The sequence below is a fragment of the Carcharhinus amblyrhynchos genome, chromosome 2, assembly GCF_965287045.1.
Source record: "Carcharhinus amblyrhynchos chromosome 2, sCarAmb.v2.hapA, whole genome shotgun sequence".
NCBI lineage: Eukaryota > Metazoa > Chordata > Chondrichthyes > Carcharhiniformes > Carcharhinidae > Carcharhinus > Carcharhinus amblyrhynchos.
The window spans coordinates 137,982,904-137,999,441 of NC_137325.1; the positions used below are offsets into that span (position 1 = coordinate 137,982,904).

At 44.8% G+C, this 16,538-nt stretch overlaps 1 protein-coding gene across 1 annotated transcript in view; it reads left to right on the plus strand.

The window, feature by feature from the left end:
* Positions 1–16,538, plus strand: part of obscnb (obscurin, cytoskeletal calmodulin and titin-interacting RhoGEF b) — a 696,366-nt gene that overhangs the window by 615,371 nt on the left and 64,457 nt on the right. Inside the window, exons 108-109 of the mRNA XM_080214757.1 lie at positions 3,162–3,362; positions 11,630–11,690. Of these exons, the coding sequence (XP_080070883.1) occupies positions 3,162–3,362; positions 11,630–11,690 (262 nt within the window). The remainder of the gene's footprint in view (positions 1–3,161; positions 3,363–11,629; positions 11,691–16,538) is intronic.

Genomic DNA, 16,538 nt, shown 5'->3' on the forward strand with positions numbered 1-16,538 from the left:
CATTATAGAGTTTTTCTTACAGCAAAGCTAAAAGAGCTTGTTTCTCTTTAGCTTCCCCTAGCAGAGTTGAGAGAGAGTTATTTGCTGTTTCATTGTCTGTATCCAACCGCCTGCAACAGCTGCCAGCTTTCAACTAAAAGCTAAAGAGCCTTCACCAAGGCTCCTCCGACAGCATCTTCCAAACCCACAACCTCTATTACCTAAAAAGGACAAGGACTTCAGATGCATAGGAACACAACTATGTTAAGTTCTCCTCCGAACCATACACCATTCTTATTGGCAAATATATTACGATTCATTGTTGCTAGGTCAAAATCCTGGAACTCCCTCCCTAACAGCACAGTGGGTATATCTACATCACTGCAGTGGTTTAAGAAAACAGCACACAACCACCTTCTCAAGGGCAGTTAGAAATGGGCAAAAAGTGCTGACGTAGCCAGGGATGCCCATATCCCATGAATGAACAAGAAATAAATACCCACTGGAGTTTCCATTAACCAGAAACGTAAGTGGCCAGCCGTATAAATTTATTTCCATTTTAGTAAGATTCTCATTAAATTATACTGGTGTTTGTCTGGAGTAAGGGGAAATATGAAGTCATCAGGCAGATAATTGGACAAGTAAACTGGAAGGAGGCGTTCTTGGGGAAAAGTACTGAAGGAAGGTGGCGGATTTTGAAGGAATGTTTGACTGGAACTCTGCACAACAACGTTCCGATGAGACAAGGAGGTTTTGGTAGGTTGTGGGAGCCGTGGTGCATGAAGGTTGTGGTGAACCTAGTCAGGAAGAAAAGAAAGGCGTATAAAAGGTTCAGAGAGCTAGGAGGTGTTAAGGATCTAGAGGACTATAAGGCTAGTAGAAAGGAGCTTAAAAAGGAAATTAGGAGAGCCAGAAGGGGACATGAGAAGGCCTTGGCAGGTAAGATTAAGGAGAATCCCAAGGCGTTCTACAAATATGTGAAGAGTAAAAGGATGAGAAGAGAAGGGATAGGACCTATAAAAGGTGAAGGGGGATACGTCTGTGTGGAACCGGAAGAAATGGCAGAGGTGCTTAATGAGTACTTTGCCTCAGTATTCACGGTGAAAAGTGGTCTGGGAGGTTGTACTACAGGTTTGCGGCAGATTGAAAAGATTGAGTATGTGGATGTTAAGAAAGAGGATGTGTTGGAACTTTTAAATCCTATCAAGATAGATAAGTCGCTGGGATCAGATGGGATGTACCCAAGGTTACTGTGGGAGGTGAGGGAAGTGAGTGCAGAGCCCCTGGCGATGATCTTTGCATCATCGATGGAGACGGGAGAGGTTCCGGAGGATTGAAGGATTGTGGACGTGGTTCCTATTTTCAAGAAAAGGAACAGGGATAGCCCGGGAAATTACCGACCGGTGAGTCTGACCTCAGTGGTTGGTAAGTTGATGGAGAGGATTCTGAGGGACAAGATTGACGAGCATTTAGAGAAGTTTAGAATGATCAGAAATAGTCAGCACGGCTTTGTCAATGGCAGGTCATGCCTTGCGAGCCTAGTTGAGTTCTTGGAAAATGTGACTGAACACATTGACGAAGGAAGAGCGATGGACGTGGTTTGCATGGACTTCAGCAAGGCGTTTGATAAGGTCCCCCATGCAAGACTTCTTGAGAAGGTGAGAGGGCATGATATTCAAGGGGCTTTGGCCTTGTGGATCCAGAACTGGCTTGCCTGCAGAAGGCAGAGAGTGGTTGTGGATGGGTCCTTTTCTGCATGGAGGTTGGTCACCAGTGGATGCCCCAGGGATCTGTTCTAGGACCCTTGCTGTTTGTCATTTTCATAAATGACCTGGATGAGGAAGTGGAGGGATGGGTTAGTAAGTTTGCCGACGATACGAAGGTTGGTGGTGTTGTGGATAGTCTGGAGGGATGTCAGAAGTTGCTGCGTGACATAGATAGGATGCAAGACTGGGTGGAGAAGTGGCAGATGGACTTCAATGCGGATAAATGTGTAGTGGTCCATTTTGGCAGGACCAATGGGATGCAGGAGTACAATATCAAGGGTAGGAGTCTTGGCTGTGTTGAAGAGCAGAAGGATCTTGGGGTCTGGGTCCATAGGACTCTTAAATCGGTCTCGCAGGTGGAGGATGTGGTCAAGAAGGCGTATGGTGTACTGGCCTTCATTAATCGAGGGACTGAGTTTAGGAGTCGGGAGGTAATGCTGCAACTTTATAAGACCTTTGTCAGACCCCACTTGGAGTACTGTGTGCAGTTCTGGTTGCCTCACTACAGGAAGGATGTGGAAGCTATTGAGTGTGCAGAGGAGATTTACAAGGATGTTGCCTGGATTGGGAGGCATGCCTTATGAAGATAGGTTAAGGGAGCTAGGTCTCTTCTCCCTGGAGAGACGAAGGTTGAGAGGCGACCTGATAGAGGTTTATAAAATGTTGAGAGGAATAGATAGGGTGGATTCTCGGAGGCTATTTCCCAGGGCTGAAAGGTCGCTACGAGAGGACACAGGTTTAAGGTGCTGGGGAGCAAGTACAGAGGAGATGTTAGGGGTAAGTTAGGGGTGAGTGAGTGGAATCGGCTGCCGTCAGTGGTGGTAGAGGCGAACTCGCTGGGGTCTTTTAAAAGACTTCTGGATGAGTATATGGGATCTAATGGGATTGGGAGTTACAGATAGTTCTATGGCTTGGTAGGTATCGATGTAATTGGCGCAACTTGTGGGCCGAAGGGCCTGTTTGTGCTGTCGTGTTCTATGTTCTGTTTTTCTTGTGATTTCTTTTAATTTGTTTGTGGGATATGGATTTTGTGAAAAGGCCAGTATTTATTTCCCATCCCTAATTGACCTTGAGAAGGTAGTGATAAGCTACCTTCGTAAATTGCTTGTCTGTGTGCTTAGAAAGAGAGTTTCAGGATTTTGACTCTGTGACAATGAAGAAATAATATTTCCAGGTCAGGGAAATATGGTGGAGAACTTGCAGGTGACAGTGTTTCCGTTCACCTGTTCTTCTAAGTGGTAGAAGTTCAAAAAGTGCTATCGAAGGAACCTTGGGTAATTGCAGCAATGATGTGTTGATTAAGGAGAAATAAGTGTCAAAGCTGCTGAAGTACTTGAACTATGTTGATTACAGTGTATGCTCAGAAACATCATTAAAACCTAAAATCAATGTATTGTGTTTCCTTTTTGTTTAAAGAGGCTCGTATGGTTTTGTGAAGAGAGTTGTGAATAAACAGAGTGAGATTTCCTGTGCTGCTAAATTTATCTCACTTAAAAGAAGTACCAGGTTACAAGCTTATGAAGAATTTGCCATTTTATCCAAAGTTAACCATCCAAAGATTTCCTGCTTACTCGATATGTTCGAAACCAAGCGAACACTTGTATTGGTGCTGGAAATGTATCCTTTCCGTGATTTTTTTTCCCTGTTTATTTTTTCTTACTGTTTCTGTTAAGGTTTGGATCCATGCTTTTAATCTCCATGCAGCCGATAAAAGAGATATCCGAGGTAGATGGGTTTCTATGCGTGATGCATAGGAGGTCACTGCTTGTTGCTGAAATGATTCATTTCAACAGTGGTGACACTTGGGATATCACTTCGTGGTCTCAGCACTATCAGGCCAGGAACCTAAAAAAAAGTCTTAGCTCATAGTTCTGATTACTATTCAGTAATTCATATCGTATGTGAATGTTGAATGAGGATAGAATTAGGCATTACTTTGTTCCACATTGTTAGGGTACAGTTGGATGGTTAATCCCGATCTGTTCAAATCCCAGGAGAGAAACTAGAAACAGTTGCATTTGTGTTTATATTTTCAATTTGTCTCGATCATAAGATCATAAGAAATAGGAACAGGAATAGATTGTTCCGTCCCTTGAGTCTATTCAGCCATTCATAGGATCTTGGCTGATCCGACATTCCTCATGCTTACTTCCCTGCTCTTTCCCCACAACTCTCGATGCCCTTACTGATCAAAAATCTATCTATCTCAGTCTTAAATGTACACAAGGACTCTATCCCCACAACTTTCTGTGGTAAGGGGTTCCAAAGACTCAAAACCCTCTGAGAGAAAAACATAAGAACATAAGAAATAGGAGCAGGAGTAGGCCATCTAGCCCTTCGAGCCTGCCCCGCCATTCAATAAGATCATGGCTGATCTGTCGTGGCTCAGTTCCACTTTCCCACCTTCTCCCCATAACCCTTAATCCCCTTGCCTATCAAAAACCTATCTACCCACGTCTTAAATATATTTAGCGAGGCAGCCTCCACCACTTCAATGGGCAGAGAATTCCAGAGATTCACCACCCTTTGAGTGAAGAAGTTCCTCCTCAACTCTGATCTAAACTGCCCCCCCCCCTTATCTTGAGGCTGTGCCCTCTAGTCCTACTGTCCTTTCTGAGCAGGAAGAGCCTCTCCACCTCTATCCTAGCCATCCCATTCATCATCTTATATGTCTCAATGAGACCTCCCCTCATTCTTCTAAATTCTAACGAGTACAAGCCTAGTTTATTCAGCCTCTCCTCATAGTTCAACCCCCTCAACTCCGGTATCAGTCTAGTAAACCTCCTCTGCACTCCCTCCAAGGCCAAAATATCCTTGCGTAAGTGCGGCGACCAAAACTGCACACAGTACTCCAGCTGCGGCCTCACCAGTGCCCTGTACAGTTGCAGCAAGACCTCCCTACTTTTATATTCAATCCCCTTCGCTATGAAGGCCAGCGGAGGTTATAGTGGATGCATTGGTGGTTATTTTCCAGACGTCGCTGGATTCCGGGTAAGTGCCGGAAGATTGGAAAACGGCTAATGTTACGCCGTTGTTTAAGAAGGGTGCCAGGCAAAAGGCAGGGAATTATAGGCCGGTTAGTTTAACGTCTGTGGTAGGTAAAATGTTAGAATCCGTCATTAAGGAGGAAATTGCGAGGCATCTTGAAGGCAATTGCTTGATAGAGCAGACGCAGCACGGTTTCATTAAAGGGAAGTCGTGTCTGACAAATTTACTGGAGTTCTATGAGGATGTGTCTAGGGCGGTCGATAGAGGAGAGCCGGTGGATGTGGTCTTTCTGGATTTTCAGGAGGCGTTTGACAAAGTACCTCATAAGAGGTTATTGCAGAAGGTCAGGGGACTTGGAGTTGGGGGTAGGGTGTTAGCGTGGATAGAGGATTGGTTGCCAAATAGGAGGCAGAGAGTGGGGGTCAACGGGTGCTATTCGGATTGGCGGATGGTGACTAGTGGAGTGCCCCAGGGGTCGGTGCTGGGGCCTCAGCTTTTTACCATTTATATAGATGATCTGGAGGAGGGAACCGAGTGTAGGGTGTCGAAATTTGCGGATGACACCAAGATTGGGGGAACGGCAAATTGTGCGGAGGGTGTGGAGAGTCTGCAGAAGGATCTAGAAAGGCTGGGCGAATGGGCCAGGAAATGGCAAATGGAATTTAATGTTGGCAAGTGTGAGGTGGTCCACTTTGGTAGGAAGAATGGTAGGAAGGACTATTACTTACGGGGCGAAAAACTGCAGCAGGCAACGGTGCAGAGGGACCTCCGGGTCCTTGTGCATGAGTCGCAAAAACCCAGCCCGCAGGTGCAGCAGGTGGTCAGGAAGGCGAATGGGATGCTGGCCTTCATAGCGAAGGGGATTGAATATAAAAGTAGGGAGGTCTTGCTGCAGCTGTATAGGGCATTGGTGAGGTTGCAGCTGGAGTACTGTGTGCAGTTTTGGGCGCCGCACCTGCGCAAAGATATTTTGGCCTTGGAGGGAGTGCAGAGGAGGTTTACTAGGCTGATACCAGAGTTGAGGGGGTTGAGCTATGAGGAGAGGCTGAATAAACCAGGCTTGTACTCGTTGGAGTTTAGAAGAATGAGGGGAGATCTCATTGAGACGTATAAGATGATGAATGGGATGGATAGGATAGAGGTGGAGAGACTCTTTCCGCTCAAAAAAGACAGCAGGACTAGGGGGCACAGCCTCAAGATAAAGGGGGGGCATTTTAGAACGGAGTTGAGGAGGAACTTCTTCACTCAAAGGGTGGTGAATCTCTGGAATTCTCTACCCGTTGAAGTGGTGGAGGCTGCCTCGCTAAATATTTTCAAGAAGCGGGTTGATGGGTTTTTGATAAGAGAGGGGATTAAGGGTTATGGGGAGAGGGCGGGAAAGTGGAACTGAGCCACAACAGATCAGCCATGATCTTATTGAATGGCGGGGCAGGCTCGAAGGGCCAGATGGCCTACTCCTGCTCCTATTTCTTATGTTCTTATGTTCTTATTTCAGTCTTAAAATTGGTGCCCCTTCATTCTGAGTCTATGCTCTTTGGTCCTAGACTCTCCCATGAGAGGATAGTCCTAAACTCTATTTTCCCATGAGGGGAAGCATCCTCTCAGCATTTACCCTGTCAAGCCCCTTAAGAATCCTCTACTTTCAATGAGATCATCTCTCGTTCTCTGAAATTCTAATTAGAGTTCCAATCTGTTTAATCTTTTCCTCAAAGGACAATCCCTCCATATTAGGTATCATCCTAGTGAACCGTATCTGAACTGCCTCCAATCTTTCCTTAAATAAGGGACCAAAACTGCTCACAGTACTCCATATGTAGTCTCACCAACACTTTGTACAGTTGCAGCAAGAATTCCTTACTCTTAAGCTCCAACCTCCTTGGGCCAACATTCCACTATCCTTCCTGATTACCTGCTGCACCTGTGCGCCAGCTTTCTGTATTTCCTGCACAAGGACTCCCAAGTCCTTTTATGTTGCAGCTTTCTGCAGTTTTTCTCCATTTAAATAATGCTCTGTTCTTTTGTTCTCCTATCCAAAATGAACAACTTCACATTTGCCCACATTATACTCCATTTGCCAGCTTTTTGCGCAATCACTTAATCTATCAATATCTAGAACATAAGAACATAAGAAATAGGAGCAGGAGTAGGCCATCTAGCCCTTCAAGCCTGCCCCACCATTCAATGAGATCATGGCTGATCTGAAGTGGATCAGTTCCACTTTCCCGCTTTCTCCCCATAATCCTTAATTCCCTTGCCTATCAGAAATCTTATCTATCCGTGACTTAAATATATTCAACGAGGCAGCCTCCACCACTTCAATGGGCAGAGAATTCCAGAGATTTTCTTTGTAAACTATTTGTATCACTCATGCAACTTATTTTTCAACCTATTTTTGTGTCGCCTGTAAATTTGACTACAAGAATCAAAGAATTCCTACAATATAGATGAAGGCCGTTCATCCTGCAGCAACAACAGGGAGGAAACCAGAGCACCCGGAAGAAATCCACATTTGCATCCTTCCTCCAAATCATTAATATACATAGTAAACAGTTGCGGTCCCAACACTGATTCCTATGGAACCCTGCTGGTCACATGTACCCAACCTGAAAAAGAATCCCTTAGCCCCACTGGCTGTTTCCTGCCCATTACCCAATTCGCTATCCATGTCAATTTACTACCTCCAAAACTATAGCTCTTATCTTATGACTTAATGTTTTGAGAGGTACCTTGTTGAACGCCTTCTGGAAGTCCAAATACAGTACTGATTCTCTTCTATCCACTCTATTTGAGACTTCCTTGAAAAATTTTAATAAATTATGAAAATTTACCTTTCACGAAGCCATGCCATGAAAGCCAACATTTTACTTGCCTTCTTTACTGTCTGCTGTACCTGCACTCTTACTTTCAACAACTGATGCATAAGGACACCAAGATCTTGCTGAGTATCCTCTCTCAATTTACACCCATTTAAATAATAATTGGTCTTTGAAGTAGGGAAAGGGTTAATGCATTTTGTACCTTGAAGGAGGGAAAGAGTTAATGAATTTTGTACCTAGAATATATCATAAACATAACCCTTCATCATGGCTGATCTCCCCAGGCTTATATTGCTCCCGGCGTTAATGTAAATTACTTGTTTATGTCTTTCATTCTTTAACTCTCATAAAGACAGGTGGTCAGATGTGAAAGTAAAGACAAATGGTCAGATGTGAATATAGATGGTCTGGTGTGGATGTTATTTTGCAGACATTGCAAGCCTTGCCTATTTATATTAATCACACAAATAACTTCAAAGACAGAGATGCTGAAGCAGTCACAGGCATTGTAATTGAGGAAGGAAGATCAAAAGTTTTGACTGGAATTGGAAGTTTATGTCATGTTTGTTACTAAGACTCATGATGTATAAATACCTGTTTGTATTTGTGTTCCATAAGAAGTCTAGCAGTCCAATCTTAGGAGCCAGTTCTCCCTAAGCTCTGGAACAAAAGCCGGAGCTTTGAAATAAAAATAACTGTATTTTGACTCACTAACAGTCTCAGAGGTATTATTTTACCTACAACAGTCTTCCTATTATTGCTACCAAAGTGGATAACCTCACATTGATCTGCATCAATGTGCTGCATCTGCCATGCACATGCCCACACATCCAGTTGTCCAAATCATGTTGAAGCATCTCTGCATCATCCTCACAACTCCCCCTCCACCCAACTTTCTATCATCTGTAAATTTGGAGATAATACACTCATTTCCCTCTTCCAAATCATTAATATATAATGTGACCAGTTGGGGTCCTATACAGACGGCTGCAGAACCCACTAGTCACTGACTGCCAATCATAAAAAGACTTATTTATGCCAAGTTTTTGCTTCTTATTGGCTAATCAGCTTTCTATCCATCTTGAGACATAATCTGCAATCCCATGTGCTTCAACTTCAGTAGTCTGACTATAGTCCTCTAACTATATTATAGGTGACAAATGTGAAATGCATGTTGTTGTTTTCAAACAAGATGTGAGGAAGAGCAAAAATTGAACATTAATTATAAATTAGATACTCAGAATTTAATCTACTGATCTGTGGTACCAGAATTAAACATTTAGATTAATAATAATTCAGTGATTAGTGATACATACAACATTGCAGCTTTTTCACCAATGATGATTAAGCACTAACTTTGAAATGTTTTGATTGGAGAGTGAGGGCATGTTGATTATTGAATCATTTCAGTTTAAGATAAAGCCCTAATTGTGTTATGAGTGAGTTGCAGAATGGTTCCTGATGATTGTAAATACACAGTTACCTGTTGTAAAATATTTCTATTGCTCAATAAAATCACTACTGAGCTGATCTTGCCCTCAAAAAGTCACATCTATGCTTGTAAACTTTGATTCCTCTACTGTTCAAAAACCTGTCTCTCTCAGCCTTGAATATATTCAATGACCCTGCTTCCACAGCTCTTTGGGATGGAGAATTCTGAAGAGCACCAAGCCTCTGAAAGAAAGAATTCCTCCTCATCTTCACCTTAAATGGGCAACCCATTATTCTGAAACTATGGGCTGGAGATCTAAATTACCCAACAATGGGAAATAAACTTCTGCCTTTCCAAGTCTGCTCAGGATCTTAAATGTTTCAACAAGATTGGTGGGAGGTGGGGGGCTTCTCCAACCTTGGCATGGTGTTATTAGATTGCTGGAGAATAGGCCAAAAATCTGTCATGCACCAGAACAAAACAGTTTGTGTTTCTCCCAGACCTTTTTAATGGTGCAAACCGTTTTGCACCCATTCTTGCTCTGAAATGGCGCAAGGGTGATCAGCAGGGGATTGACTCCATTTCAGTATCATTAGCGAAATCGACATGCTTTGCAGTCCCTCTGCAATTGCCCATTATGTCTCAAGCATGCTCTCGGGCCGTCAGTCATGGTCCTCAGTGACCTGGACATGCCTTGGACGTTGCCACCTTGGCTACCAGTTTCTGCCCAAGGCTTTCAATGCAGTCATCACTGTTGCAGTGTTGATGTGGATATTACGCAATGCTTGCACCATCTCCCTCACCTGAAGGCTTTTTGGACTCTTCCAAACAGTAGTTGCTGAAATGTCTCCGACAGCTGCTTCTGCAGTCCCTGACTCTGCTTCTGCATCCCCAGCTGTGAGAATAATTTCCAGCAGCCTGACATCTGGCTGGGAGCTTGGATCCAGCAGACCTCCACCTGCCCAATCCTTGGAACTCTCCCACCACCAGCAGCTGTGTGGTGCTTGCTAAAAAGTGACCCCGATGTCTCTCTGTTAATTCTACCCACCAAAGTATGTGTCTCTGCGCTGGCGGATGCCTGTGACGCATGGATCAAGGGTTTTTTTGGATCCTCACTTCTGTGGCACACCCCAACATCACAATGGCTCATCACCCTCCCGTGAGCTCCATCAGCCATTCCGCATAGGAGATCAGGAAATACAACTTGGGGGTTCTTCTCCCACTGTCTGCAGTTATGTGCCATCTTCTCCTGCAGAGACATAAGGGATGATGGGAGCTTGAAGGCTGGCTGCGTGGGGGCGTTGTATGGCAGATGGGTGGCGTTGCTCGGCACCATGCTTCACCAAGCAGGGGTTGTGAATGGGGGTGCCAGAGGATTTTGAGGAGGATGCTGGGTGTCTGCAGGTGTCTGGGAGTGGGTAAGGTGGACATTCCAGGTGTCACAGATGGGACTGCTGCCAGGATGAGACAGATGGGCACTCACACTTGGAGGTCAAATGAGGTTGTTCATTTCTTTTCTGCATTGGGTACAGGACCTGCATGTCAGGCAGTGAGCATCCACTGCCATAGCCACTACTTCTTATGGTGCATTGCAGTCCTTGCTACTCAGTTGTCTTCTCTCCCGGGCATAAAGGGCAGCCCGCCTTGCCAACACAATCTCCAGCAGCCTTCCCAGCTCTCCATGGGGCTTCATGTCATCTTCCTGGTGTGACTGGCTGTGTGGAGTTTGCACATCCTCCCTGTGTCTGTGTGGGTTTCCTCCGGGCGCTCCGGTTTCCTCCCACAGTCCAAAAATGTGCGGGCTAGGTTGAGTGGCCATTCTGAATTGCCCTTAGTGTCCCAGGATGCATAGCTTAGAGGGATTAGTGGGTAAATATGTAGGGATATGGGGATAGGGCCTGGGTGGAATTGTGGTTGATGCAGACATGATGGGCCGAATGGCCTTTTCCTGCACTATAGGATTCTGTGATGATTCTATGATGAGTACAACAGAATCATTTAAAAGCAGCTCCCCTTTGTTAATGGCACACAGCTGCAGCCACCTCAAGGGAGTGACACATCTGGAGACTCCATAACAGTGTTATTTATGTGACGACTCCTTTCAGTGCACTAAGTGTCAGTGAATTGCAGTGTGGAGTGTGCCAGAGGGACCAGCGCAGATCATTTGTTCCCGCTGTAATGACACTTGAAATCTTTTTGGGAGAATTCCATCCTTATACCATTTATTCTTGGGATGTGAGCATTGTGGGAAATGCCGGTACTTATTATCCATCCTTATTTGCCCTTGAGAGCCACCTTCTTGAACTCTTGTGGTCCATGTGTTGTGAGTACACTCAATGCTCCTAAAGAGGGAGTTCTAGGATCTTGACCCAGCAAGGGCGACATAGAGGATCAGAATGATGAGTGACTTGGAGATGAGCTTGCAGAGGTGGTGTTCCCATATCTGCTGCCTGTTCTTCTAGATGAGAGAGGATGTAGTGATATCTCTTACCAGAGATTAAAAATAACTCAGATATCAGGTGATAACTCTATCCCCATGTTCCCCAAGCAAGACCAGGTCAACTGTCAGTCACTAATTTAAATGTGTTTCCTCCTGCGCCACCTGCTCTTCATGTTATTTATTTTGTTATCCTGAGCTAGGTTAACAGGTGTTCTAATGAAGGACTGCTGGACCGTTTGTTCAGAAAAAATATGGTTGCAGAAGCCAAGGTAAGATTTATTCTCATTTTTAAATGTAATTTATTTATTTGGTGTATGCAGAGCCATGCAATAACCTTGCCAATGGCTAAATAGAGTTATTTCAGTCTACCTTCATTTTGGTGAGCAGACACCCTTTGACGTTGTGAGTCATTGCTCAGACTGCAACACAGCTTCATCCTGGATGGTCTTGGCGACCCTACTGATGTTGGGTCTGCATAGAAACCTTGGCCAATGTGGAAGTGGTTTAAAAGGGCTCACTCTCGCCATGGAAGATAAAAGCCTGATGGGCAACCAGTGGTCTACACTGAGAGAATAGTTTCTGGTGGATGCTTTCTCCTGCCAAACCTCTTGCCAAGGATCTTCAGCTGTTACTTCTCAGTGTAGTATGGGTGACATGAAGGAAAATACTGCTATTGGGTTGAGGAGGTAATTGAATAAAGGCAGACTTGGGTTGAGTAATATTTCTCCAGCAGCTTGCCATTTTTAATTATCCTCCAAATATGAGAGTGGGCGGTGTTGCTCAGGACTGGGAGCCAGGGGATATGAATTGGTCAAAGACTGCCAATGATGATGCACAAAGTTGAGTTCCATATCAATAAGTTTGGTGAGGCAGGCTGGTACCATACTGGGGTGAAGTATTCTGCTAGTCCAAGATGCCATGAGCAGACATCCTTTGGTACGTGGTCCCCATGAGGTATCAGCCAATTTCTGCAGGGTTTTTTTTCTGTAGTCTTGATGGAGTGATGTCTGTACATGAGGGCTCAGTCATGGTTGGTGCCTTGATAACCAGAATGGGGACTGTGCTTCAGTCTTTAGCCATCCAAGGTGATGATTAGTTCCCTCTTAGTGCTGGCATTGTGAAGGTGCTAGAGATTGATTTATTGCATTGGGTGTCAGCATCATGTCTTGCAGTAGTCAGCCTACTTTGCAATATCACGTTTAGTGTGCCATCTAGCTCAGCGAAAGATTGAACCCATCTATGTCATCTGAACAGATAAACTTCCAGGACCAGGTTGAAGCAGGTCATTGGTATACCAATAAAACAGAGTTGGGCCTAAAACAGATCCCTGGGGTAGTTCATTTGTTTACTTCCTCCAGGCTTGCCTTGTTACCCATAAGCACCGTGAACTGTCTGTTCTGGGAGGGAGAAATTCAGATATTTTGACAGATAGGCCAATGTGCCAGACTGAATCGCAAATTGGGGGAGTGAGGTCAAGGAAAACGACCCCTGCTTTGAGATTCCATGGAAAGCCATTTTCAGTTAAAGTGATTAATACAAGAGCCTCATCACATATGCTTCTTCTTTGTTGAAAGCCTAGATAGAATAAAATCCTTCCGGTGCAGGAGACGACTATTCAGCCCATCAAGTCTGCGCCGACAACAGTCCCACCCAGGCCCTATCCCCACAACCTCCATGTATTTACCCGACGAACTCCCCTAACCAGCACATTTTTCAGAATGGGGGGTGTAACCAGAGCACCCAGAGGAAACCCACACAAACATGCAGAGAATGCACAAACTTCATACAGACAGTCACCCAAGTCAGGAATCAAACCCAGGTCCCTGGTGCTATGAGGTAGCAGTGCTAACCACTGATCCTCATTCAAATTCTGGATGCTCTCCACTGCTGACTTGATCTGCTGTATAGATCGGCACTCTATTAACTTGAAGTATGCTGACAGGATGGATATTGGATGGTACTTTGATGTTAATTTTGGATTGTTGTCTGGTTTTGAGAAAACCTGTGCCAGGATTTTGGCAGTTTTTCCTCATCTATGACCCTTGTGAAGATTTGGGCTAACCAGAAGCCAGCTCACGAGCCTAAGTATTTTAGAAACTCAGGGATGATGTGAAGCTACAAGTTATTGACAGGACAGTTAAGAGAGCAATCTGGAGGGCAAAAGGGGGACACCAGATTGTTTTGGCAGATAAGGCAAAGGAGAAACCAAAGAGCTTCTACAAATGATAAAGGGCAAAAGGGTAACAAGGGAGCAAGTAGAGCCTCTTAAGGATCAACAAGGTCAGCTGTGTGCAGATCCACAAGAGATGCTTGAGATTCTAAATGAATATTTCTCATCAGTATTTACTATTGAGAAAAGTGTTAGGGAACTTGGGGAAATAAATAGTGATGTCTTGAGGAGAGTACATATTACAGAGAAGTCTTAAAGCGCATCAAGGTAGATAAATCCCCGGAACCTGATGAAGTGTATCCCAGGACATTGTGGGAGGCTAGGGAAGAAATTGCGGGTCCCCTAGCCAAAATATTTGAATTATCAATAGTCATGGGTGAGGTGCCTGATGGCAAATGTTATCTTTTGTTTAGAAAGATCTGCAGGGAAAAGCCTGGGAACTGTAGGCCAGTGACCTCACATCTGTGGTGGGTAAATTGTTGGAAGGTGTTTTGAGAGACAGGATCTACAGACATTTAGACATACAAGGACTGATTAGGGACAGTCAGCAAGGCTTTGTGAGTGGAAAAATCATGTCTTTCAAATTTGATTAAGTTTTTTGAAGGGGTAACCAAGAAGGTAGATGAGGGCAGTGCAGTTGATGTTGTCTGTATGGACTTTAGCAAGGCCTTTGACAAGGTACCGCATGGTAAGCTGTTGCTTCAGGTTGAGGTATCTAAATGGATACAAAATTGGCTTCTTGACAGAAACCAGAGGATTGTTGTAGAGGGTTGTTTTTCAAACCATCCACCTGTGACTCCAGGTGGAGTTTAATTTAGACAAATTCGAAGTGATGCATTTTGGTAGACCATTTTGCATTTTGTGACCAGTGGTGTGCCTCAGGAATCAGTGCTAGGTACACTGTTATTTGTCATTTATAGTAATGATTTGGATGAGAATGTACGAGGCATGGTTAGTTAAGTTTGCAACTGACACAAAGATTGGTGGCGTAGTGGACAGTGAAGAAAGTTATCTCCAATTGCAACGGGATCTTGATCAATTGGGCCAGTGGGCTAACGAATGGCAGATGGAGTTTAATTTAGACAAATGCTAGGTGATGCATTTTAGTAGATTGAACCAGGGCAGGAGTTACTCAGTTAATGATAGGGCACTGGGGAGAGTTACAGAATAAAGAGATCTAGGGGTACATGTTCATAGCTCCTTGAAAGTGGAGTCACAGGTGGACAGAGTGGTGAAGAAGGCATTCGGCATGCTTGGTTTCATTGGTCAGAACATTGAATACAGGAGTTGAGACATTTTGTTGAAGCTGTACAAGACGTTGATAAGGCCACACATGGAATACTATATGCAGTTCTAGTCACCCTATCATAGAAAGGATATTATTAAACTAGAAAGAGTGCACAAAAGAATTACTAGGATGCTACTGGGACTTGACACTTCAAGTTATAAGGAGAGGTTGGATAGACTGGGACTTTTCTCTCTGGAGCGTAGGAGGCTGAGGGATGATCTTATAGAGGTCTATAAAATACTGAGGCGGAGGGGATTAAAGGATACGAGGAGAAGGCAGGATCAATCTAGTGAGTTAGATAATCAGCCATAATCTTAATAAATGGTAGAGCAGGTTCGAAGGACTGAATGACCTCCTCCACTCCTATTTTCTGTGTTTCTACATCACTGCGGTTATCCTGGCAGTGACTCCCAATGCTGGGTTGGTGACCTTGCTGGTTAGTTTTCTTTCTGTGCATGTATTGAGGACCTCTACTGCATCTAGGAGTCTCTCCAGGAGAGTGTGTGAATAATGGAGGCAGATTTCCTGGCAGCCATCACTTCCTGGTCACATAAGAACATAAGAAATAGGAGCAGGAGTAGGCCATCCAGCCCTTCGAGCCTGCCCCGCCATTCAATAAGATCATGGCTGATCTGTCGCTGCTCAGTTCCACTTTCCCGCCATCTCCCCATAACCCTTAATCCCCTCTCCTATCAAAAACCCATCAACCCGCGTCTTAAAAATATTTAGCGAGGCAGCCTCCACCACTTCAACGGGCAGAGAATTCCAGAGATTCACCACCCTTTGAGTGAAGAAGTTCCTCCTCAACTCCGTTCTAAACCGCCCCCCTTTTATCTTGAGGCTGTGCCCCCTAGTCCTATTGTCTTTTTTGAGCGGGAAGAGTCTTTCCACCTCTATCCTATCCATCCCATTCATCATCTTATACGTCTCAATGAGATCTCCTCTCATTCTTCTAAACTCTAACGAGTACAAGCCCAGTTTATTCAGCCTCTCCTCATAGCTCAACCCCCTCAACTCCGGTATCAGCCTAGTAAACCTCCTCTGCACTCCCTCCAAGGCCAAAATATCTTTGCGCAGGTGCGGCGCCCAAAAATGCACACAGTACTCCAGTTGCGGCCTCACCAATGCCCTATACAGCTGCAGCAAGACCTCCCTACTTTTATATTCAATCCCCTTCGCTATGAAGGCCAGCATCCCATTCGCCTTCCTGACCACCTGCTGCACCTGCAAGCTGGGTTTTTGCGACTCATGCACAAGGACCCCGAGGTCCCTCTGCACCGTCGCCTGCTGCAGTTTTTCGCCTCGTAAGTAATAGTCCTTCCTACCATTTTTCCTACCAAAGTGGACCACCTCACACTTGCCAACATTAAATTCCATTTGCCATTTCCTGGCCCATTCGCCCAGCCTATCTAGATCCTTCTGCAGACTCTCCACACCCTCCGCACAATTTGCCTTTCCCCCAATCTTGGTGTCATCAGCAAATTTCGACACTCTACACTCGGTTCCCTCCTCCATATCATCTATATAAATGGTAAAAAGCTGTGGCCCCAGCACCGACCCCTGGGGCACTCCACTAGTCACCATCCGCCAATCCGAATAGCACCCGTTGACCCCCACTCTCTGCCTCCTATTTGACAACCAATCCTCTATCCACGCTAA